The following is a 24,368-nucleotide window of genomic DNA, read 5'->3' as shown; positions in this document are numbered from 1 at the left end:
ATAGGTGAGAATTTCAAATAAACCCAATTATCAACTTCAAATTCAACTCTTCTAACATTGACATAATACTTTTGGTGACTTTTGAGCCATTTTCAACCTTTCACAAATGAGTCGAACCTTTTCTAGAGCCTCCTGCACAAACTCAGGCCCTATCAAAGCAGCCTCACCAACTCCAAACCAACTAATAGAAAACCTATACCTCTTACCATAAAGAGACTCAAATGAAGTCATCTTAATACTAGAATGATAACTATTATAATAAGTAAACTCAATCAAAGGCAAATGATTATATCAACTACATTTTAAATCAATCGCATAAGCTCTAAACATATCTTCCAAGTTATGTATAGTACACTCGACTTGTCCACTAATTTAAGCGTGGAAAATCGTGCTAAGTTTCATTTGAGTACTTAGAGACTTCTAAAACTGATATGTGAAATGAGTTCCACGATCGGAGATAATAGATAAGACAACTCCATGTAACTTCACCATTAATCGAATGTAAAACTTGGTATACTCTTCCACTAAAAATGAATTCTTTACGGGAAGATAGTGAGCCAATTTATCATTCGATTAACAATAACCCAAATAAAGTCAGGTTGATGACTCATACAAGGCAAACCCGTAATGAAGTCCATATTCAAATCTTTTCACTTCTATATAGGAATGCTAATGTTTTTAGTCAAACCACCCAATTTCTGATGATGAACTTTCACTAGTTGATAATTCAGACATTTATCCACAAGTTTCGAAATATCCTTCTTCTTCCCATCCCACCAATAGAACTCCCACAAGTCATAGTACATTTTGGTGGCTCCCATGTGATAGTCGAGAACTGTGAGTTTTTGGCAAAATCTATTCTCAACTCATCAACATTCCGAACGTACAACCGACCTTGATATAGAAGGACACCATCTCCCCCTTGAGAGAAAGCCTCAATTCATTTTTGGAAACTGACTTTTTCAAGTCAATCAAAACGGAATCAAGATCTTGCATATATTTCATATCTAATACAGGAGACATTCATGAACCATATTGAACAATGAATCCACTTTCATTGGAATCAACCAAACATACACCCAATCGAACCAACCTATGAACATTACGAACTAACTCTTTTTACCATCCTCAACATTAACACTATCCATCGATGATAGAGGACACTCATATCGTAATCATTCAATAACTGAAGTCATCTCCTTTGGTGAAGATTCAAATCCTTTGAGTGAAAATATATTTCAAACTCTTGTGGTCGGTAAACACATCTACATGAACACCTTATAGGTAATTCCTCCAAATCTTTAGAGCAAACACTACTGTCGCTAACTTCAAATCACGATTTACACAATTCTTTCCATGCACCTTCAATTGCCTTAAAGTATAAGCGATGACTTTCCCATGTCGCATCAAAACACAACTAAGCCCAATCCGTGATGCATCATAATACACTAAAAAGTCATTTGATCCTCTTGGTAATGTCAATATAGGGGCTGAAGTGAGTCTATCTTTTAATTCTTGGGAACTCTTCTCACAAGCTACTGACTATAAGAATTTCACTTTTTCTGAGTCAATATTACGAAGGCAAAGCAATAGAGGAAGATCCTTCAATAGACCTTTTATAATAATTGTCGAAACCCAAGAAACTCCACATATTTGAAGCGCACAAAGGCTTAAGATAAATCTTAGTCGTCTCGGTCTTCCTAGGATCACCTTGAATATCTTCACCGAAGACAATATGGCCTAGAAAAACAACAAACCTCAACAAAAAATCATATTTTCTAAACTAAGTATATAGTTTAGGTCCTTGAGAATTTGAAATACATTTCTCAAATACTCAACTTATTAATCATTAGTCCCGTGACTAAATTAAAACATCATCAATAAACACAACTATGGACATGTCCAGATATTATTAGAATATCATATTCATTAAATCTATAAGTGTTTTCGCGGCATTATACTACTTGAAATACATAACCAAAAACTCGTGATGACCATACCAGGTTGTTAAGCCATTTTTGGAATGTCATTTTCCTTCACCCTCAATTGGTGATAACCCGACCGAAGGTCAACCTTAGAGAAGTAACTTGCTCCTTGGAGTTGATCAAACATGTCATCTATCTTTGAAATATCATACGTATTATTTTTTGTGACCTTAATAAGATGTTGATAGTCAATGCACAATCAGAGGGAACCATCTTTCTTTCGCACGAACGAAACTGGAGCACCCCATGGTGAGATACTTGGTCTACTAAATCTTTTATCCAATAAGAATCTTTAATGCCTTGAATTTTTTTCAAGGTCATACTATCACACCCTTTTTGCGCGCATGACGGTAAGGGTTTTTCCAATATAAGTGACGTTATTGATTTAGGGATTATATTTAATTTTTTCAAAGTCGTCACTTGGAATTGAGTTATGGTGTTCCAAGTCATCTTTTTGTTAATCCTTAATCAAAAGAAAATGATTCTTTATTATGGTCTGCATATTAGAAATTTGGGTAAGGGATTTTGTTGGCCGAGGGGAAGGTATTAGGCATCCGTCGAGTCATGCGGTTCTAGCACGATCATTCTTATTGACTTTTACTTATTCTGATCTATTTTTATTTATTTATTTTTTGATAATTTTTGTCTACTTGTCATGGTTTGCTTATTTTTTAATTGTTGAATTTTTATCAATCTTAAATCGGATGCATAACTGTGTTCTCGATCTTGATATTTGGAGACATAATTGTCTTCCCTTCTCGAATTCATCACACCTAATGATCTCATTTTACAAGTCTCTACTTTAAATTAATAAAGAATTACTTATAGCAATGGACAAGGCGTGTCACCGCATACTTGAGTTTTACTAAGGTGCATAACCGCAATCTTGAGTTTCTTAGGCATCTCAGAATGATGTGGAACCACATTCTTAATTGAGATGGAATTTAATTGTTATCGTACTCATCTAAGGTATGATAGAGCCTCATATATATACCTATTATTATATTTAAACAATTTAAAAATAAATAGTGACATAAAAATGATAAAATGACCGAAAACCTTTTATATATTTCATTTATCACCTCTTCCACAAAAGATTAAATTCAATTAATTAAATCTTATTTTATTAAGGGAAATTTTTCAAGATATCATTATCTTGTTATTTAAGAGGACTCACTCATTGTCAATACTTTCATTATTTAGTAAAAATGTCACAATTTTAGTTTATTATGTATCTTTTTAATCTATTTTCTAATTGTTTAAATTGAAAGAATACAAATATTTAAAACATAAAGGAGAAATTAAGGAGAGAGAAAAAAACTAAATATGGAAGTATTGCTTAAAACTCTTATCAGTTACAAAAAATCAAAAAATTAAAAAAATCAACTGACACCCCCCAAAATCTGATGAATTCTCTCAACTTTTGATTTTCAAGATTTCCATACAAATTCGACGAGATAATTGTTTCTTCCTTATTATTTTTCTAATTATTTATAATTGATATAATTATTCTTCGTATTCTGTTTTCGTATATTTGAAATTGACATAGTACGAAAAAAATTGTGTAATTAAAAATAAACAAGTTTCGTATAATTGTAAACAAGTAATCTGTTTCGTCTGTTTTCTGTTTTCGATCGTATTCTGTTTTGGTTGTAAATTATATGAACTATGGATAACGTAGGACGATTTGAACAAGTTGTATTCCTTAACGAAACAAATATGATCAATGTAATGTATGTTGTAAGCGTTTGTTCTGAAAATGGATACAGTTTCAATATTTGTTTTGTACACGTATATGTTAAGGGACTTCTATGAAATATGAAGAATTACTATTGTGAATACATAATATTAATTACTATTATGAAGTTTTGTTCATATCATGATGATTGTTATATATTCAATAAGTGATATTACTTGAATAAAGTTTTGTTCATAACATGATGCAAGTACAATTGCGAATACATATATTAGTTACTTAATCTTGACTTTGTTAAAACTCTACTCCTGACTTTATTAATGACTTGGGAAGTTTTTTTTAGTGTGAATACAATAAGAATACACTGAATAAACACATCTGAATCAAAAATACAATAAGAATACACTGAATACAACTAATGTATATTTACTTTGGAAACATACAAATAGCATTACAATGTGTATATTTACTTTACGGATACAAACAAGGCTCACACAAACTACAATTAGTATAAACACATTTGAATCCAAAATCACCCAAAATGAATTCATTAACAATAATCATATAACACAATACAACAAATACATAAAAATTTCAGAGCATGCAACACAAATCAAACAAAAGTTCATTAATAAAATCTGAAATATCATAGTCATGTAAAATGCATTCATAAATTATTGAATATCTACAAATGTGAAAGTATATAAAGGAATGAATAAAAAATGATTCATTATCAAAATTAACAAAAACTGACCTCAAAATACAACAATAAAATAACAACTGAATATAAAATACAAACTAATAAATATTGCACAGTGTACATAACAAGAAATTTACAAATATATTCAATACACATTGTTGAACAAATTGTTCTTTAAATTCAACTCAACATGCAGAAATCTAAACATGCAAAAATATTTAAATACCTCTTCATCATGGTCTTCTCCGTCATTTTCTTGTACCCTACGATTTATGTTTTCAATCTGAATTTGATGAAAACTTTGTTCTTGTCGTCTCTCTTCCCTCATTTTAGAAGTAGATCCTACAATATCCGATATTTCTTGAGTAATACATAGATTAAATGATGGAAAATCACTAGAAATCATTTAACTAAGATGAATAGTGTCTCTTAGAATCATTCATTGAAGAGTATTTATAGTTTTAAACGAAAACTATCTTACTTTCACCAAATAAGAATGATTTAAACAACAATAAAATCAGAAAATAAATCTAAAAAAAAGAAGATAACGATGAAAATATCTTAATTAGAAGAATTTGTGTGAATCCATATTTTGAAGATAAAAAAAATAAAGAAGGGAGACATATGGGGAAAATTTGCAGATTTTGATTTTTTTTTAAATAAAAATAATTTGGGAAACGTGAACTATAGATATACATGGAAATGTAAATAAATTAATTTTTTAGGAGATAAAATAGGGGTTTAATTAAGATACATATATCTTTTTCAAAATAATGACATTTTTGACATTTTAACTAATATTTTTGAAGTGGTGAGTTTTCTACTAATTAAGTTGTTGATTTTGACTAGTTTGCTAATTTTTTCTTTTATTAAAGCGTAAAAGTACTTCCGGTCAATAACAATAGAATGTTATTAACTTATTTTTAATATAATTATTAATTTTTAGTGAAGCTTAAATAATTATATAAATAAATAAAGTAAGAGCAACAAAAGTGTTTTCAAGCATTACCAAAACAGCGCGTATCTCATTTAACAAATATTTTCGCTTAAACAATAAGACAGTAATTATTATTTGCAAGTTATTACCCCAAAATCTAATGTCATAGATAAACGAACTCATAAAAAGGCCTTTTTTTAGAAAAAAAATAATAATAATCTAACCTTTATATTCACACCAAATTTGAAACCTCCCTTAGATCCATGACTCTTAGAATACCAAGAATCTAAAACACTTTGGATGATAAAGATTAAATCGTTTAAAAATTATGCATCTTTGGTCAACAAACAATAATTTACTTAATCCATTTTTAAATTATGCTATCAACAAATTAATCAAGTTAATTAACAAAAATTCATGAGTCACATTTCGGCTTGATAAAATAGAGTGAATAAAGAAAAGTATTGATTCCTTGGTGAGCAAGGAGAAATTATACGTTATATCATATTTCAATACAAATATTCACATGTATTTCAATATTATAATGGCAAAGCTAAACACCTCAAAAATTTGAATATATTCATGACTCGAAATTAAGTACTATATAATCATGAAAAATTAAATTATAAAATAAACATTAAATAGTACCGTTTGTGAAAATTAACTCACGAAAGGAAAGCAATTCTAATAAAGAACCACAAACTTGAAACTACGAATGCAAACCTCAAACTCAACCTTTGTTTATGAGTAAAAAATGTATAACAAGCTATGTTGTGTGCACGTGGAGAAGGAAGTCTAGTGCTGAAAATTTTCTTTTTTTCTCTTCTTCTCCTCCTTTTTCCTGATTGTTTTTCTTTTCTTATTTTTTTTTATAGTTCGTTTTGTTTTTGGTCTCTTTTTGGATGATTTTTTGCTTCTTTTTTTGTGTCGTCCTCTTTTTTCTGTATATGTTGTGTGTATGTATATCGTGTAGGAGTGGGTACATAGGAGTGAGGGTAGTGGGGGAAAATGGGTATATAGTGGGGTTAATGGTTAGTAATTATTTTTAATTAATTATACTAATAAAAATATTCACATATTATAAAAATAAAACAATAATTGAATGGCTAATCTAAAATCACAATTAAGAAATATAGCTTATCATTAATATTAATTAAAGAAAACGTATTATTTTTTGTAACTTTTCATTTATATTTTAGATAATTAAAAAATAAAACTTACCTTAAAAAGTGATTCTTTTTTTTTGTTTTCAAAAATTTTGAAATAAAATTAATAAAATAAGATAAAATAAAAAAATATTTAAGTTAGATGTACAAAATATTTAAGCTCTAGAAATGGGGTAAGTCCTTAAGTTCGATCAAAAATTACGTGTCTACAGTTTGCCCCTCTTTGTCTGGAAACACGAAGTATTTCAAAATAAAGAACAAAGTGACAAGTTTTTATCGAACTCTTATTAGAGAGAAAATATGTGACTGAGTCTTTGTTTTGAACTGTGTACATATCCCGAGTTAAGGGAATTAGGTCACGCGTTGTTCAAGGAGATGAGGTGATGAGTCAAAAGTTAAGCGAGGTTCCATCGAGGCTCCATGTCACGGCTCTTATCCTTAATTACTTAAAAATGAAAACTAATAGTCAAAAGGAAAATAAAAGTACAAACTCCTACTATGCAGCTTCTCTTGAGTCTTAACTTGAGTCTTGACTTTGAGATATCACCTTGAGTTTTGGTGAGTATCTTGATCTTGAATGGATTGGATGCTTAACTTGCCACTTAGAGTGAGTTTTTGACACTCTTCAAAATGACAATTTAATATGTTCTTAAATGACTACATGTTTTCTTGATTAGAGCTAATTAGAAATAGATGTCATGAAGTCAGGCTACTAAATCTATTGAAGACGATGATTCTGGCTGTCATGGGATTGATCATTCTGGAAAGAATTGAAACTTTGTTTTTGAACTTCAAATCCATTTCTCGCTTGAAGAAACCTAAAATCCATCATAAACAAAAACAATTTGCCCAGTTTTCACTGGAAAAATTTTGTGAGTTATTAGCAAATGTAAATAAAAAATATAAACTCAGACTAGGAAGTGTTTATCCTAGGAGAAAGTTGAAAAATAATGGTCTCAGACTAGGAAGTGTTTATCCTAGGAGAAAATAAAAATAACGGTCTCAGACTAGGAAGTGTTTGCCCTAGGAGTAAAATAAAAATAACATCTCAGACTAGGAAGTGTTTATCCTAGGAGAAAATAAAAATAATGGTCGCAGACTAGGAAGTGTTTATCCTAGGAGAAAATAAAAATAATGGTCGCAGACTAGGAAGTGTTTATCCTAAGAGAAAAAAAAGAAATAACGATCTCAGACTAGGAAGTGTTTATCCTAGGAGAAAATAAAAATAACGGTCGCAGAATAGGAAGTGCTTATCCTAGGAGAAAAAATAAAAAATAACGATCTCAGACTAGAGAGTTTTTATCTTAGGAGAAAATAAATCATAACGGTTTCAGACTAGAAAGTGTTTATTCTAGGAGAAAAAATAAAAATAATGGTCTCAAACTAGGAAGTGTTTATCCTAGGAGGAAATTAAAAAAATAACTGTCTTAGATTAGGAAGTGTTTATCCTAGGAGAAAAACTAAAAATAACGGTCTCAAACTAGGAAGTGTTTATACAAGGAGAAAATAAAAATATAACTGTCTCAGATTAGGAAGTGTTTATCCTAGGAGAAAATACAAATAAATATCTCAGACTAGGAAGTGTTTATCCTAGGAGAAAATAAAATATAACTGTTTCAGATTAGGAAGTGTTTATCCTAGGAGAAAAAATAAAAGTCTCAGACTAGGAAGTGTTTATCCGAGGAGAAAATAAAAATAAATGTCTCAGACGATGAAGTGTTTATCCTAGGAGAAAAAATAAAAAATAACGATCTATGACTAGGAAGTGTTTATCCTAGGAGAAAAAAAGATAACGTTCTCGGATATACAAAGTGTTTATCCTAGAAAAAAATAATTAAATCCCATAGGAGGGTCCTGCTAATCTAAATATCATTATGTAGGAGGGTATTGCTATTCTAATCTCATTATGTATGAGGGTCCTGCTAACCTAGATCTTATTATGTATAAGGGTCCTACTAGTCCCATTATCCAGGAAGATCCTGCTAATCCCATTATCCAAAAAGATCCTGCTAATCCCATTATAAGGAGGATCCTGCTAGTCCCATTATCTAGGAGGGTCCTGCTGATCCCATTATGTAGGAGGGTCTTGCTAGTCTTATTGTTAGGGAGAGTCCTGTTAATCCCATTATGAGGAGGATACTGCTAGTCCCATTATCCAAGGGAGTCATAATAATCTCATTATGAGGAGGATCCTACTAGTCCCATCATCCAGGAGGATCCAAATAATTTCATTATCCAAGAAGGTCTTGCTAGTCCAATTATCCAGGAGTGTCCTGCTAGTCCAATTATCCAGGAGTGTCCTGCTAGTCCAATTATCCAGGAGTGTCCTGCTAGTCCAATTATCCAGGAGTGTCCTGCTAGTCCCATTATAAAAAGGGTCCTGCTAGTCTCATTATTCAGGAGAGTCCTGCTAGTCCCATTATCTAGGAGGGTCCTGCTGATCCCGTTATCTAGGAGGGTCTTGCTAGTCCTATTGTCAGGGAGAGTCCTGCTAATCCCATTATGAGGAGGATACTGCTAGTCCCATTATCCAAGAGAGTCTTGCTAATCTCATTATGAGGAGGATCCTACTAGTCCCAATATCCAGGAGGATCCAAATAATTCCATTATATAAGAAGGTCTTGCTAGTTCAATTATCCAGGAGTGTCCTGCTAGTCTCATTATCCAGGAGGGTTCTGCTAGTTCCATTATCCAGAAGGGTCCTACTAATCCCTTTATGACGAGGGTCCTGCTAATCTAATTATCCAACAGGGTCTTGCTAACCCCATTATGAGGAGGATGCTGCTAATCCTATTATGAGGAGGGTCTTACTAGTCACATTATCCAGGAGGGCCCTGCTAATCCCATTATGAGGAGGGGTCCTGCTAAAACCTATGATCTAGGAGGACAGAACCATGTTAATCCCATTATCTAAGAGGGTCCTGCTAGTCCCATTATCCAGGAGGGTCTTGTTAATCCCATTATGAGGAGGATCCTGCTAGTTCCATTATTAAACAAGGTCCTGATAATCCCATTATGAGGAGAGTCCTACTAATCCCATTATTTAGGAGGGTCCTACTAATCTCATTATGTAGGAGGGTCCTGTTAGTCCCATTATCCTGGAGGGTCCTGCTAATTTCATTATGAGAAGGGTCCTGCTAGTCCCATTTTCCAAGAGGGTCCTGTTAGTTCCATTATCGATGAGGGTCCTGCTAATCCCAATATCTAGGAGGGTCCTGCTAATTTCATTATGAGGAGACTAGTCCCATTATCCACGAGGGTCCTGCTAGTCCCATTATCTAGGAGGGTCCTACTAATCTCATTATCTAGAAGGGTCTCCAGGAGGGTCCTATTAGTCCATTATCTGGGAGGGTCTTGCTAATTTTAAATATGATATTGAAGAATATTTTATTAAACACAATCATCATGTGAAATCACCACAACATTTTTTATTTTTAGTCTAGTTTGCACTAGAAACATTTTTTTTTTGAATTACTAGCAAAGAATGAGAAATACATGTTCCAAGTGAAATGCAATATAATATGCAATTAGGAAATTTATTCTCTAGAAATGAATGATGACAGAGTATTTATTTCCTTGAAACGGTAGTGATTTTATTTTTATTTTTAAAAAATCTAAAACTATGTGCAGTTTTTAAATTGGGGAACTTTGAAAGTCTTTTTAATTTTTATTTAAAAAAAAAAAAAAACTTATCCAATTTTGACCATTTGAGGATATAAGATCGAGCCCATTGTGAGATTGCCTACATATCTTGTATAGCAAGAATTAGAACAAACATAGTTCATAAAAATTTTAAATTATTTTTCTTTATTATTAATTTTTCCTACAAAAGACATCTTTTGAGAACTGAATTATTTCATGGTTGATAATGTTTTGACTTAGTTGGTACCAATAATTAGCATGATACATATAGATCATCTTCAACTACTTTCAGAAAAATTTGAGGACAACTTTGAGTAATCACTATAATTTCAAATGGTATCTCAAACAGACTTATATATTTAACTGAGTTCATCTTGCCTAAGATAAGGGATAAAATTATTCATATCATTTAATTTCAAGTGCCCTCGCAACAAATGAAGTTCTAACTTGCACACTAAAAGTTTTTCTATCTTCGGACGTTTTATATAAAAGTCACTCACACTCGAAAATGTATTCAATGCATAAGATTGAGATATCATATGATTGGCCCCTATGTAAGTATCTATTAATGTGAGAACACACAAAATGAGATCAAATAGGACTTGTTATCTTGTAATGTAGGTTTGGAGAAAGGTCGGATATTCATTTGGGGTAAAGTGATTATTTTCTCCTTAAATTTGCACAACTTTCAATAATTTTTTTCATTTTTGCATTTAATCTTTGTTTACTTGAAATCTTTTTTCCGTTCATTTTTCTTCTCTTTTTTTTCTCATTTTCTCTCATTTCATTTTATTCTAGCTTTTTTTTTTGTCATTTTGCTTGAACTTGCACATACTTGATCTTTTCACTTTGATATTCAACTTATGTCTTGGCGTTGTGTATTTAATTGATAGTGCGCACATGGAGGTGAGATCCAAAAAATAGTGCATTTATGCACTAAAAATGATATTTCTGAAATTGTGGTTATTCACATAAAAATGTTTCAAGCTCGAAATGAGAGTCATATGGATAACATGTCATTTAGTAGGCTTGAAAGACACAAACGGATCAAAGAAAGTGTATAATCATTTTCCAAGTTAAATGTTGCTCGCAATTTCACTTTAACCAACATTTAGGCCAAGTTCTAGATCAAAAGTCATTCCATTGAATTTTATATCTAAAACTCACCACACAACACACAAAAAACAATGAGGTCGAATTTGTTTTAACCTTAAATTTAAGTAAAACAGTTTCTCAAGTATAACATAAATATATCAAGAGATACTAAAAGAATTCTATAGGTCATAAAAAAAATTAGTCCGTCTTGTCAAATAGTTTAACACTTTATTATTTTTCTTATACACACTTCTAAGAATGTTTGTATCAACCAAGTCAAATATTTTCTAAAAAAAAATAAATCAATTTTTTTGCCTCATTTTTTGTGACGAGGACTTTTTGTTCTAATTTTTTTGTTGTTGAACCGAACCTTAAATAACAAGGCTGCCTATGTATCTTGTCAAAGCATGAATCAGGTCTGCGTAGTTCAGGAATATTGTAAACACAACATTATTTTTGATAAGAAATATTTCTCATGTTTAATTTTTTTTCAAGATCACCGAACCCGAGGAGGGTTGCCTACGTATCTCATTGGGGTGAGAATCAGGTGTGCGTAGTTCATGACTTCATTCATATTGAGCTATGGAATTATATTTTTTTTAAGTTAAAAATTTGTTGGAAAATGAAATAATATATTTGTTTGAAATGGTATAGACAACTTTTGAAATAAATTTTATTTTATTTTATTTTTCTTGTGATTTTATTTAGAAATAACTAATTTTTTTGGAATTTTTATTTTTAAGAGATTAAGAACTTCTATAATAATTTTTTGTGTTTTCTCTCTATGTGTGTTGAGTCCCACTACGTCAAATGCAAATATTACAAATAAGCGGAGCATACTAGGGATAAACATGTATATGGTCCAGTTACTAGGTTCAAACCGTAAGGAGATAGGTATCTAGACTAGAATACCCGAGTGAATCACTCGGGCCAGTGAGGGGCAACTTATCGGTAGCATCACTATTTCGACTATATTGTTGGTCCAACCCTATCTAACATATGTGACTAAAATATCCTTCAGTGAGTGTCAAGATACTCCGGCTTATCTCAAGGGAAAGAATGACGCATAACTACATTCCTGTGAACGTGTGTTAAGTGTAGTCATAGACTCATAAGGTGTGTTTGAGAGAACTTTTTTTAGTGAAGTTGAATAATATAAATATAAAAAGTAATAAAAGAACCGTAAATAACACATTAGACCATCAAACATAATATATCCAATAAACTAAAATCATAATATCAAGTAAAGTCAATATAACAAAGCACAAATTCTGGTAATCCCCAGCAGAGTCACCAGAGATGTCACACCTCTTTTTGCGCACATGACGGTAAGGGATTTTTCAATTTAAGTGACGTTATTGATTTAGGATTATATTTAATATTTTTCAGAGTCGTCACTTGGAATCGAGTTATAGTGTTCCAAGTCACCTTTTTGTTAATCCCTAATCAAAAGGAAATGACTCTTTATTATTGTCTGCATACTAGAAATTCGGGTAAGGAATTATGTTAACCGAGGGGAAGGTATTAGGTATCTCTTGAGTTCCGTGGTTCTAGCACGGTTGCTTTTATTGACTTTTAGTTATTTTGATCTATTTTTTATTTATTTATTTTTTGATAATTTTTTGTCTACTTGTCATGATTTGCTTACTTTTTTGATTGTTGAATTTTTATCAATCTTAAATCGAATTCTTAACTGCATTCTCGATCTTGACATTTTGAGACAAAACTGTCTTCCCTTCTTGAGTTCATCACACCTAATAATCTCATTTTACAAGTCTCTACTTTAAATTAATAAAAATTAATTATAGTAATTGGCAAGGTGCGTCACCGCATCCTTGAGTTTTACCAAAGTGCGTAACCGCATCCTTGAGTTTCTTAGGTATTTCAAAAAGATGTGGAACAACATTCTTAATTGAGATGGAATTTAATTATTATTGTACTCATCTAAGATATGATAGAGCCAAAAATATATACCTATTATTATATTTAAACAATTTAAAAATAAATAGTAACTTAAAAATGATAAAAATGACAAAAAAACCTTTTACAATATTTCATTTATCACCTCCCCACAAAAGATTTAATTCAATTTAATTAAACCTTTTTTTATTAAAGTATAAAAGTATTTCCGGTCATTAACAAAACAGAGTGTTATTAACTTACAAATTTTTAATATAATTATTAATTTTTAGTGAATTTTATATATATATATATATATATATATATAACAATATTGTTTTCAAACATTAACAAAACAGAGTGTTATTAACTTACAAATTTTTAATATAATTATTAATTTTTAGTGAATTTTATATATATATATATATATATATATATAACAATATTGTTTTCAAACATTAACAAAACAGAGCATAATTAATTTATAATTTTTTAATGAAAACAACAAATACATTAAGGGTACACTTTAATTAATAATTAGTGACACATGTAACTATATCTTATTTTATAAATATTTTCGCTTAAACTATAAGTCATTTATTATTTTGCAAGTTATTACTCCAAAATTTAATGTCATAAATCAATGAACTCATAAAAAGGCTTTTTTTTAGAAAAAATAATAATAATCTAACCTTTATACTCACACCAAATTTGAAACCTCCGTTATATCCATGACCCTTAGAATACCAAGAATCTAAAACACTATAGGTGATAAAGATTAAATCGTATAAAAAAAGACATAATACATAAATGTGTCCTTTAACTTGATTTCAAATTACATTTATGTCCTTCAACTTTGGATATACACAAATAGACACTTCAACTTGTATAAAGTTGAAAACACGTGTCCCACTTGTCATCCTATATGTCATTTTTTGTCCTACGTAGTGTCCTACATGTATTGTTACATGTAGGACTCATATGTTTATTTATTTAAAAGTTAGATAGTTAAAGTGTCTGTTTGTGCATTATGAAAGTTGGAGGTCAAAGTTAAAATTTGAAGCTAAGTTTAGGATCCAATATATGTATTATGCCTAAAAAAAATTCATCTTTGGTTAGCAAACAATAATTTACTTAGTCCATTTCTAAATTATGCTATTAACGAATTGATCAAGTTATTTAACAACAATTCACGAGTCACGTTTCGGCTTGGTAAAATAGAGTGAATAAAGAAAAGTATTGATTCCTTGGTGAGCAAAGCAATTATACGTTATATCATATTTCAATCCAAATTCAACAATACAAATATTTACATGTATTTCAATATTATAAGGGCAAAGCTGAACACCCCAAAAAGTTGAATATATTCATGACATCGAAATTAAGTATTATCTGATCATGAAAAATCAAATTATAAAATAAACATTTAATAGTATCTTTTGCGAAAATCAACTCAAGAAAGGAAAGCAATTCTAATAAGGACCCACGAACTTGAAACTACGAATGCAAATCTCAAACTCAATCTTTGTTTATGAGTAAAAAATGTATATCAAGATATGTGTGTGTGCGTGGAGAAGGAAGTCTATTACTGAAAATTTTCTTTTTTTGTCCTCTTCTCCTCCTTTTTTCTGATTGTTTTTCTTTTCTTCTTCTTTTTTTTTAAATCGTTCGTTTTCTTTGGGTCTCTTATTTGGATGATTTTTTGCTTTTTTTTGTGTCCTCTTTTTTCTGTATGTAGTGTGTAGGAGTGGGTATATGAGAGTGAGGGTAGTGGGTACATGAGAGTGAGGGTAGTGGGGGAAAATGGGTATGTAGTGGGGAGTAATTATTTTTAATTAATTATACTAATCAAAATATTTACAAATTACAAAATAAAACAATAATTGAATGGCTAATCTAAAATCATAATTAAGAAATATAGCTTATCATTAATCTTAATTAAAGAAAGCGTATTATTTTTTGTAACTTTTCATTTCTTTTTTAGACAATTGAAAAATAAAACTTACCTTAAAAAGTGATTCTCTGTTTGTTGTTTTCAAATCTTTTGAAATAAAATTAATAAAAATAAGATAAAAGAAAAAAATATTTAATTTAGATTTATAAAATATTTAAGCTCTAGAAATGGTGTAAGACCTTAAGTTCGGTAAAAAATTACGTGTCTACACATACGATAAGGAAGAATATAGATAGGATGCGTATATGGGAGAAGGTCAATACTGAAGTTTATTTCTCTTTCAGGAGGAATATTGGGAAGACTATTAGGAAATAATTTCATAAACTCATTAACAATTGGAACTAACTTAAGAGTAGGGGTTTCAAATTCCATATCTCTAAACCAAACAAGATGATAAATGCAACCCTTAGCAATCATTTTCCTAGATTTTAGGCAAGATATGAAATGACCCTTAAGAATATAATTTCCTTTTTCTTATAACATGATAGGTTAATTCGCAACCTTGGATGTGATCAATTGGGTCCTACAGTCTATAGAAGCATAACATGAAGCCAATTTGATATCCCAAGAATAACATTAGATCAACTTGAGTGATTATATGAGAAATGGAAATACAACAATTTTTTAAAATTCTCTTAGCAACAATAGAATTACCAACAAGAGTAGAGACATCAAAGGGATTAGAAAGGATTTCGGGACCAATATCAAATCTAATGGCCACATAAGGAGTAGAAAATGATAACATAGCACCTAGATCAAGTAAATCATACACATCAAATTAAACACTTTCAGCATAACGGTCATAACATCCAGAGAACCCTCATGATCTTGCCAAAATTGAAGAGAACAGAATATATTCGGACGAGGAAAACCCAAACCAGAACCACTACGCTGAGCTTGAATACCATTCTTACTTTTGCTAACTTGCAATAGACAATCCTTCACTTCGTGATAACTCTTTCCATGATTAAAGCAACCATCTGTAGACTATACATTTTTGACTATATATTTTTCTGAGTGACTCTAACCACGCCTTTGAAAACCGAGAGTAGAAGATCCATTTCCACCACTTCCCTGAGGCTTAGGGTTAGACACCCTATCTTTGTGATCATGTGTTACCCCAAAGGCTCATAATTATAACACTCAAAAGGACCATAGTCATAAATTTCATTCAGATCATCACGTTTTGATATTATATTTCATGTATCATAGCTTGATTTTATGAGAGACATATATCATATCATAATATTGATGTTAGAGAATCAAAATATTGCATCATAAGGTCTCATATTTGAGAACTTTCAGAACTCATAACATAATAATAATTCTTCAGAAAACATCAAGAAGTTATCAAGTAATCATAAAGAGAATCATTATAATAGCTATCAAGATAATAAATTCTTCGTTCAATAATCATGAATAATTCTATGTAGATAATCTTAGAAAAACTCATGGGTAATGTAGAATATCTTAGAAAAACTCATCTCGAAGAATAATCAAAAAATTGAAATACTTTCATGGAAAATTCTTTGATTTCATAAAGATTTAAGAACAATTGTAGAATACGGGGTTTTGTCTTTATCCCAATTCATGTAAGATTATTCGAAACCATGGCAACATAGTTCATGAGGAAGAACAAGGTGTTCCCACACATGATGATCATACATACCTTAATGACGATCTTAAATTCTTGAAAGATGAACTCTGGCTTTTGTGTTTCTCAAAATTCTTGAGCATAGAAATTTTCGAGAACGAGAGTTTAGTAATGAAAAACTCATTTACTACCTGTTTAAGGCAATCAGATAAATTTCCAAAGGTTTTTGGACAAAACTACCCTCATAAAAATCCAAAAATTAACAAAATTTATCGTTATGTCATTTTCTGAGTGATGGACTGTCATAGCTGGCCCAAAAACGAGCATTCTGCCTCCCTGTGATGACTAGGTGTGACTGTCCCGTCGCGGTTTTGATAGATCATCATATCTTTCGTTAGATAGTGAAAGCTTGCAGCATATTTGGTAAATAGTCATAAATTTTTACTCCGAACTCGAATTAACGAACAATCGACGTTGAAAAGAATGCTCATGGAAATTTGATTAGTTGTGTGCCACATAACTCTTCGTATTATGAGAGATATTACCTTTTGAAATTGATCATGGTATGAACTCATGCAAAAACTTAGTCGGTAGGAAAGCTTTGAACTTAACTTGGTGATGGAATTTCCTTTACGACCCTAAATTACACCCAATACACTTCTCACACTTAGTAGTGAACCTTAACATATATGAATAATTAGTATATCACCCACCCAAGTTGATACACTTACTTCAAATGGTTCGAATTCTTGGAGAAAAATTACAAGGTGTTATACGTTGATACAAATCGATTGCATCAAGTATTTTAACGAATACAATTTGCATAGGACTATAATTTGTATAAATGAATATATATTGAATATAGTTGTATCAATGAAACCACTTTAATTTGTGTATTTGCTACCATATGTTGCCTTGAAATAATCAAATTTGAATTATCAAAATATTTTATTTGTATTTTGAATCATAGACAAAAATTAGTATAACTGAAAAATCTCATATGTATTTTTTATCACTGAAAAGGATTTGTATAGTTGATAATTACTATTTGTGTTTGAATAACTTATTGCTATCATTTGTGTAAAGAGAGGAGGAGGTGGGTGAGAAAAGATAAAAAAAGGAGGGAGACGAGCGAGATAGATAGAGAGAGGGAGAGACGGGGAGAGAGGTGAGCGAGAGTGTAAATGGAGGCGAGGGAGAGTGCAGGGGAGGCAAGGGAAAGAGGCACACGAGAGTGCAGAGAGGCGAGGGAGAGAAAGAAGAAATAGTTTTTTCAATAAAACTCCAAGGTATAATGCATATATATATGCCCTCTAACTTAGCCTCATTTCACATTTATAGCTCCAACTTTAGGTGTGTATAAATAGACACTTAAATTTGTATAAAGTTGAACAAGTTGACACATTAGTCCTATATGCACAATACACCACGTAGGACACATTACCATGTAGGATGTCGCATATGACGTATGTGCCTATTTATTCAATTTTATACAAGTTTAAGTGTCTACTTGTACACACTTAAAGTTAAAGGATATAAATATAAAATGAGGCAAAATTAAATGACATAGCTCTAACTATAACTAAGAATTGTAATTCTTTTATATATATTCCATGTTTTTCTTAATATTTTCAAAACAAGATGTTTTAAAAGAATTGATTTTTTTTTTTAAAAAAGACATTTTTAATCCATCAAGTAATCTTAAAGGACACATTTTGAATCAATTTCGATAATTTGAAAACATTTTAGATTATAAAAGATTGTCACACTCACACCTATATTGTGTGTTTAGGTGTGTAGCCACCAGTTTGAACTTCCCAAATTTGATACGTACAGTAAAACCCTAACCCTAAAGCCAAAAACCCCTCTTCCTCATCAACGGGTGAATCCTATAACCGAAAAGTGTTCCATTGTTTTTCTGAATCTCATCAATGGAGATCGATTCACCTGAAGGTAACGGCGAGGATACGTTAAGCAAAGTCACAAGTGGCCCATTGCCATCTGCGGTTACAAAGCTCTCTGGTTCTTCAAGAGGAATCCCTACCGATAGAGATTTTCATTTCTACAATAATTTCAGCGAATTCAGGACTCCTATTTCACAAATCGATAAGAAATCTAAGGAAATCTTGGACAAAGTTGGGCAATTATCAGAGCTATGGGGAAAACCCATTTCGTGTCCGGAGGATCCAGATGATGAGGAGAGCGAAGAATGGCTTGTGAACATAAATGACGATGTTTTGGAGAAACTCGCTTCGTCGTTAGATGAGTTTAAGTTGTTGAGAAAGAAAGAAGAGGAGACTGGAATGAAGATGGAGGATGATTCTGAAAGTGGGTTTCAATTGGTTGGTAGGAAGAAGAAGAAGAGTGAAGAGAAGGTGAAAGTGGCTATCAAAGGGAAGCCTAAGATTCCATTTCATATACCCACCATCCCTAAGCCACAGGATGCGTATAAAATCATTGTTAACAATACAAATCAGCCATTTGAGCATGTTTGGTTACAGAGAAGTGAGGATGGTTCTAGGTTTGTGCATCCTCTGGAGAAGTTCACTCCGTCAGACTTTGTTGAGACTGCTGGCATTATTGAGCCTGTTAAACCTCCTCCGTTAGAGGATACTCCATTTAAGCTTGTGGAAGAGGTTAAAGATCTGAAGCTGTTAGCAAACAAGCTGCGTTCTGTGGATGAGTTTGCAGTTGATTTGGAGCATAACCAATATAGATCTTTTCAAGGATTGACATGCTTGATGCAGATATCAACTAGAACTGAAGATTTTGTTGTTGACACTCTGAAGCTCCGTGTACACATTGGCCCTTATCTGAGAGATGTTTTTAAGGATCACAAGAAGAAAAAGGTGATGCATGGTGCTGATCGCGATATTGTGTGGCTTCAACGTGACTTTGGCATATACGTATGCAATATGTTCGATACTGGCCAGGCATCGAGAATTTTAAAATTGGAAAGAAACAGTCTGGAGCATCTGCTACAACATTTTTGTGAAGTTACAGCGAACAAAGAATATCAGAATGCAGATTGGAGATTACGCCCACTTCCTGCAGAGATGATGAAATATGCTAGAGAAGATACACACTATCTCTTGTACATTTATGATGTTATGAGGATGAAATTGCTATCGTTGGATGCTGGCGATGGATCACCTGAATCTCCTGATGATCCTCTAGTAGAGGTGTACAAGCGCAGTTATGATATATGTATGCAGATGTATGAGAAAGAACTTTTAACTGATACCTCATATCAGCACATATATGGATTACAGGGAGCTGGGTTCAACGCGCAGCAGCTTGCAGTTGTTGCTGGGTTGCATGGTTGGAGGGATGTTATTGCCCGGGCAGAAGACGAAAGTACTGGCTATGTTTTGCCAAACAAAACACTTACTGAAATTGCTAAGCAGATGCCTCTTACCCCAAGCAAATTAAAGGGAATGATGAAATCAAAGCATCCGTATGTTGAGCGTAATCTTGGTTCTGTTGTCAGCATCATTAGGGCCTCTGTTCAAAATTCCGCTGCATATGAAGCAGCCGCAGAACAACTGAAGGAAAGGCGTTTAGAATTACGAGCTGAAGAGACTGTTGTGGCTACTGAGGGTGCTGAAATGTCACTTGAAATTACTGAGCCACCTGGTGACACCTCTGACCGTCATAATGAATATGGTGGTTTAAAAGGTACTTCCTCAGGACAGGTGGAAGTAACTATTCAGGCAATTAAGAAACCCAGCCGTGGTCTTGGGATGTTACTAGGGAGTACAGCAAAGAGGAAGATGCAGCCTGATAAAAAAGAGGCGGAAGAGATCCAAGTGCAGCAGATCAAGTCTTCGGTGAGCTTTCCGTTCCATCCATTTTCAGGTAGTATTGAGCAGATACAGCAAGCTGCAACAGTGCCTGCTAAACCATTGGAAATTAACCATAGAGCGGAGGAACCTGTTGCTGCTAATTGCAAGACAGATGTTATAACCGTGGAGACTGATTCAGATGATGGGGAATCAGTGAAAGGTGAGCTATCAACTGGAGGACAGGAAAACTCCTCTGCCATGCCTGTAGTTACTTCAAAATCAGAAGATGTTATCTTACTGGAAACTGATTCAGATTGTGAAGAATCAGGCAAAGATGACTCAGAAGTTACTAACAATCAGCCTGAGTGTGGGGAAAACAAAAATGTGCTTTCTGTTGAGATGGATGAAGGGGGTGAGAATACGCCCCTGTCGATAAATCTAAAAAGTAAGGGGAAGCTTGCTGAGAAACCACAAGCACATGAAGGTGAGTTGAAGGTTGAGGGTTTTGACTATGAAGCTGCAAGGAAGCAAGTGGTATTTGGAGAAGATCCTGGTAAACAACAGGCAGAAAGAGAAGGTGATGAGTCTCGTAGGAGTAGGAATGAGAAAGGTAATAAGAAGGATTTATTATTAGGTCAGCCACCAAAGATTGAAGAGGCAGCAGATTTCCAGCAAGGTAGAAGGCGTCAAGCTTTTCCAGCTTCGGGGAATCGAAGCTATACTTTCCGTTAGAAATTGAAAAGCTAATATGAACTCGTAAGTAAGGTACGGAATGAACCATCTACCAAGTAAGTACTTCATTTTGCATGCTTTTGGCAAAGCTTACCTGTACTCCTGGCTCAAGCAGGAGTGGAAATTCATAATTAGATGCTTTATATGGAAGTGAAAATTTGGAATTAGTTGCGGTGTTGCTGTTAATCTGCATTTGCTTTTCAATTTTATCATGTTTAGTTGTTCAAATTCTAAGACAATAGCTTTTGTGATCGCCATGTACAATGGAGCCAAAATTTGGGTTAGGACACCGAGAGGTGACTCGAACCACTTCCCAATCGTGATGAGGTTGCACTAGGAATCAGTCCTAAACCCGCTCTTTGTTGCCTCAATGATGAATGTATGGACATAGAACAATCTTTCCGGTAAACACCAATCATAAATTTGCAACTGAACTCAATCCAAACATACACAATTCCCCGAAACTCAATTTCTGAATTTAAAATTTTGAATGTTTAATGGTTGTTGACAATAGAGTTAAGCTCGAGTCTATGCGTTTAAAACACCCAAGAAAGGTCTAGTTTAGTTTTTGGTTTTTGAATTCTAGTTTGTTTCAATTATACAGTCTTTTCTTTTCTCCCCTTCTTTTGTTGATTCATCCTTCAGCTTCCTCCATGTATCCCTCAAAGTTTTCTCTATCAAACAAATAATGCAGGCTAAAAACAACAAATTTGAGTCTAGGTCTCAACTGTTGGGTAAATTTGTTATATTCTCTAGAAATAGATTCAGGTATGAGATATTGCAGATCAAATCACACAAACGTTTACTCTTTTTCAACAAATTTTTACTCATTGTCTATAGAGTTAATCCGAAATAATTTCTTGCATTTTGACCTCGAGTTGAATGATTCATCATGGTTGTAATAAAGGCCCCTCAAGTCTTTTCTCTATTTCAGATCTGGTTAGTTCCTTCAAATATTTGGCATGTTGTTAACGGTGAGAAATTTGCTATCTTTGATATGCAAGCATTTAATAATTGCGAACAAATCGATTTTTTCTTGTGTTCATAAGATAAATTAGTTGCCCTAGTTAATACGGAGGATTATGTGACAACCTCAATTTCTATATAATAAGTACGACCGCAAATATAAATTTAAGTTTCTGCAAATGGAGTTCATCTACCGCAAATTGACTGCTCAAATTTTCTTGGTAACCTACCACTCGATGTGGTGTAACTTAGCCAATTCTCCCAATTTCTGATTTTTGATTGGTGACCAAAAGGAAGAATTCTCCCAATTTCTGATTTTTGATTGGTGACCAAAAGGAAGATTACAATGATCTTTGAATTCATTCTAAGACGACTAACACATATTTGTCTCTAATGAAAAAAGGCATAATACATAAATGTGTGTTTTTAACTTAGTCTCATTTTACATATATGCCCTTCAACTTTGGGTATGCACAAGTAGATACCTAAACTTGTATAAACTTGAACAAGTAGTTAAATGAGTCCTACGTGGCATGATACATATGTAGGACACCACGTAGGACAAAAAATAACATGTAGGATGTCATGTAGGATATGTGTGTCTGTTTGGTCAACTTTATACAAGTTTAAGTGTTTACTTGTGCACATTCAAAGTTGAAAGACATAAATGTGATTTGAAATCCAGCTAATGAGCATATTTATGTATTATGTCAATGAAAAAACATGCATTGGCCTCTAAATAAAATGAAGAAAGTTCATTCTTCTCTTGTTTAAGAGTTTGTTGGTATCCAAAGAATGTTCACATCTGCTCAGAGAATGATGAACTTGATCCTCCTGTCGCTCTACTTTTACCCTTACAATTGTAATTCTGACTAATATGTTTAGTTGAATCAGATTCAACCTTTGAACTTACTAATCCTTTATGAGTGCGTCCAAAATGATCATTTATCGTTTCATGTCTGGCTAAATTGGAGACAGGTTCTTCTTGGAACAAGTTCGTCAAGTGTAAGTTGATGTTGAATTTGAGGAGACCAAATTTTCATTCATCTACTGATGTGAGACTTCTTAACATAGTCAAATAAAGTTAATTAATATAATGTTACATGATTACGTTTGATAATATGAATCTTTAACACACAAGCCCTACATGATGGAATTATTATGAACCATATAGTCATTCCTTTTTTATCGGAATTTTGAAGGAAAGATGAATCGATTAGAGAAAACAAATAGAGAATTGGTCGACTATAACTTCAGTATCCTAACTAAGGGTTTACATGTCCGGGTTGGTTCAGGTTTTTCAAATATTAAACCAAAATATTTATGTCAGATTTTGAATATATAAACCAATAAAATTCAGGTTTTTCAACCTCGAACTATTTCAGATTTTTCGGATTTTTTCAGGTTTTTCCAAAAAAAGTATTCACACAAACATATTAATTTATTTATACTTCAAATATTTCGTTAGTCCTACCCATAACTATTTAAGGTGTTTCTTAAAAAAAATAACAAAAAATATGATATGATTAATGACACTTAAATGTCCAACAAAAAAATAATAATGATGAAATTGCGTAAAACAAATATTACAAATTAGCATGTCATATTAAAATGATCGTAATTTAAAAGTATTAAATCATGTTAAATAAGTTTAGTAAGTATTGGTCATATGACTAATTATTAAGGAAATCAAAATTAGATTATGTGTTTGAATTGTCTAACCTAAGGGTGGCAGCGGGATCGGAACCACGACTGTCGAACCGGTATTAATTGGAAATCGGGAACCACCACATGGAACCATTCCGGAATCGGCACGGACCCGTGCCGGTAATTTCTGTCAAATATACATGCACCCGTCTTGGTTCACTAGTGAATCGGTATGGAACCGGACCGGACCAAATTCTGAGACTGGGAGGGATTAAATTTTTTTAAAAAAATTTAAAAATCAATTAAATGTTAAATTTTTTATTGTTTTAAGTGAAAAAATTATACTTTTCAAACTTTTAAATTTAATTATTTATACTTTTTAAACTTCAAAGTTTGAAAGTTTGTAAAATTTAAACTTTCAAAATAAATATATAATGTAAATATTAGTTTGAAACTTTGAATATATATTTAAAATCTTAACTTTAAAAGTTTGAAAATCTAAATTTCAAACTTTAAAAGTTTGAAAATTTAAAATTCAAACTTTGAGGTTATTAAAGTTCAAATTTCAAG

At 32.2% G+C, this 24,368-nt stretch overlaps 1 protein-coding gene across 1 annotated transcript; it reads left to right on the top strand.

Annotated features, from left to right (window-relative positions):
• The first annotated feature begins 18,431 nt into the window (after positions 1 to 18,431).
• On the top strand, positions 18,432 to 21,413 carry LOC107002448 (protein RRP6-like 2). Its single transcript, XM_015200484.2, has one exon. It carries the CDS (start codon positions 18,600 to 18,602, stop codon positions 21,183 to 21,185), a length of 2,586 nt encoding a protein of 861 aa, XP_015055970.1. The 5' UTR covers positions 18,432 to 18,599; the 3' UTR covers positions 21,186 to 21,413.
• Positions 21,414 to 24,368: the final 2,955 nt, after the last annotated feature.

This window comes from Solanum pennellii, chromosome 10 (genome assembly GCF_001406875.1).
Source record: "Solanum pennellii chromosome 10, SPENNV200".
NCBI classification, from domain to species: domain Eukaryota; kingdom Viridiplantae; phylum Streptophyta; class Magnoliopsida; order Solanales; family Solanaceae; genus Solanum; species Solanum pennellii.
The sequence above is the reverse complement of the archived record's forward strand: the minus strand, read 5'-3'. Positions and strand labels throughout refer to the sequence as shown.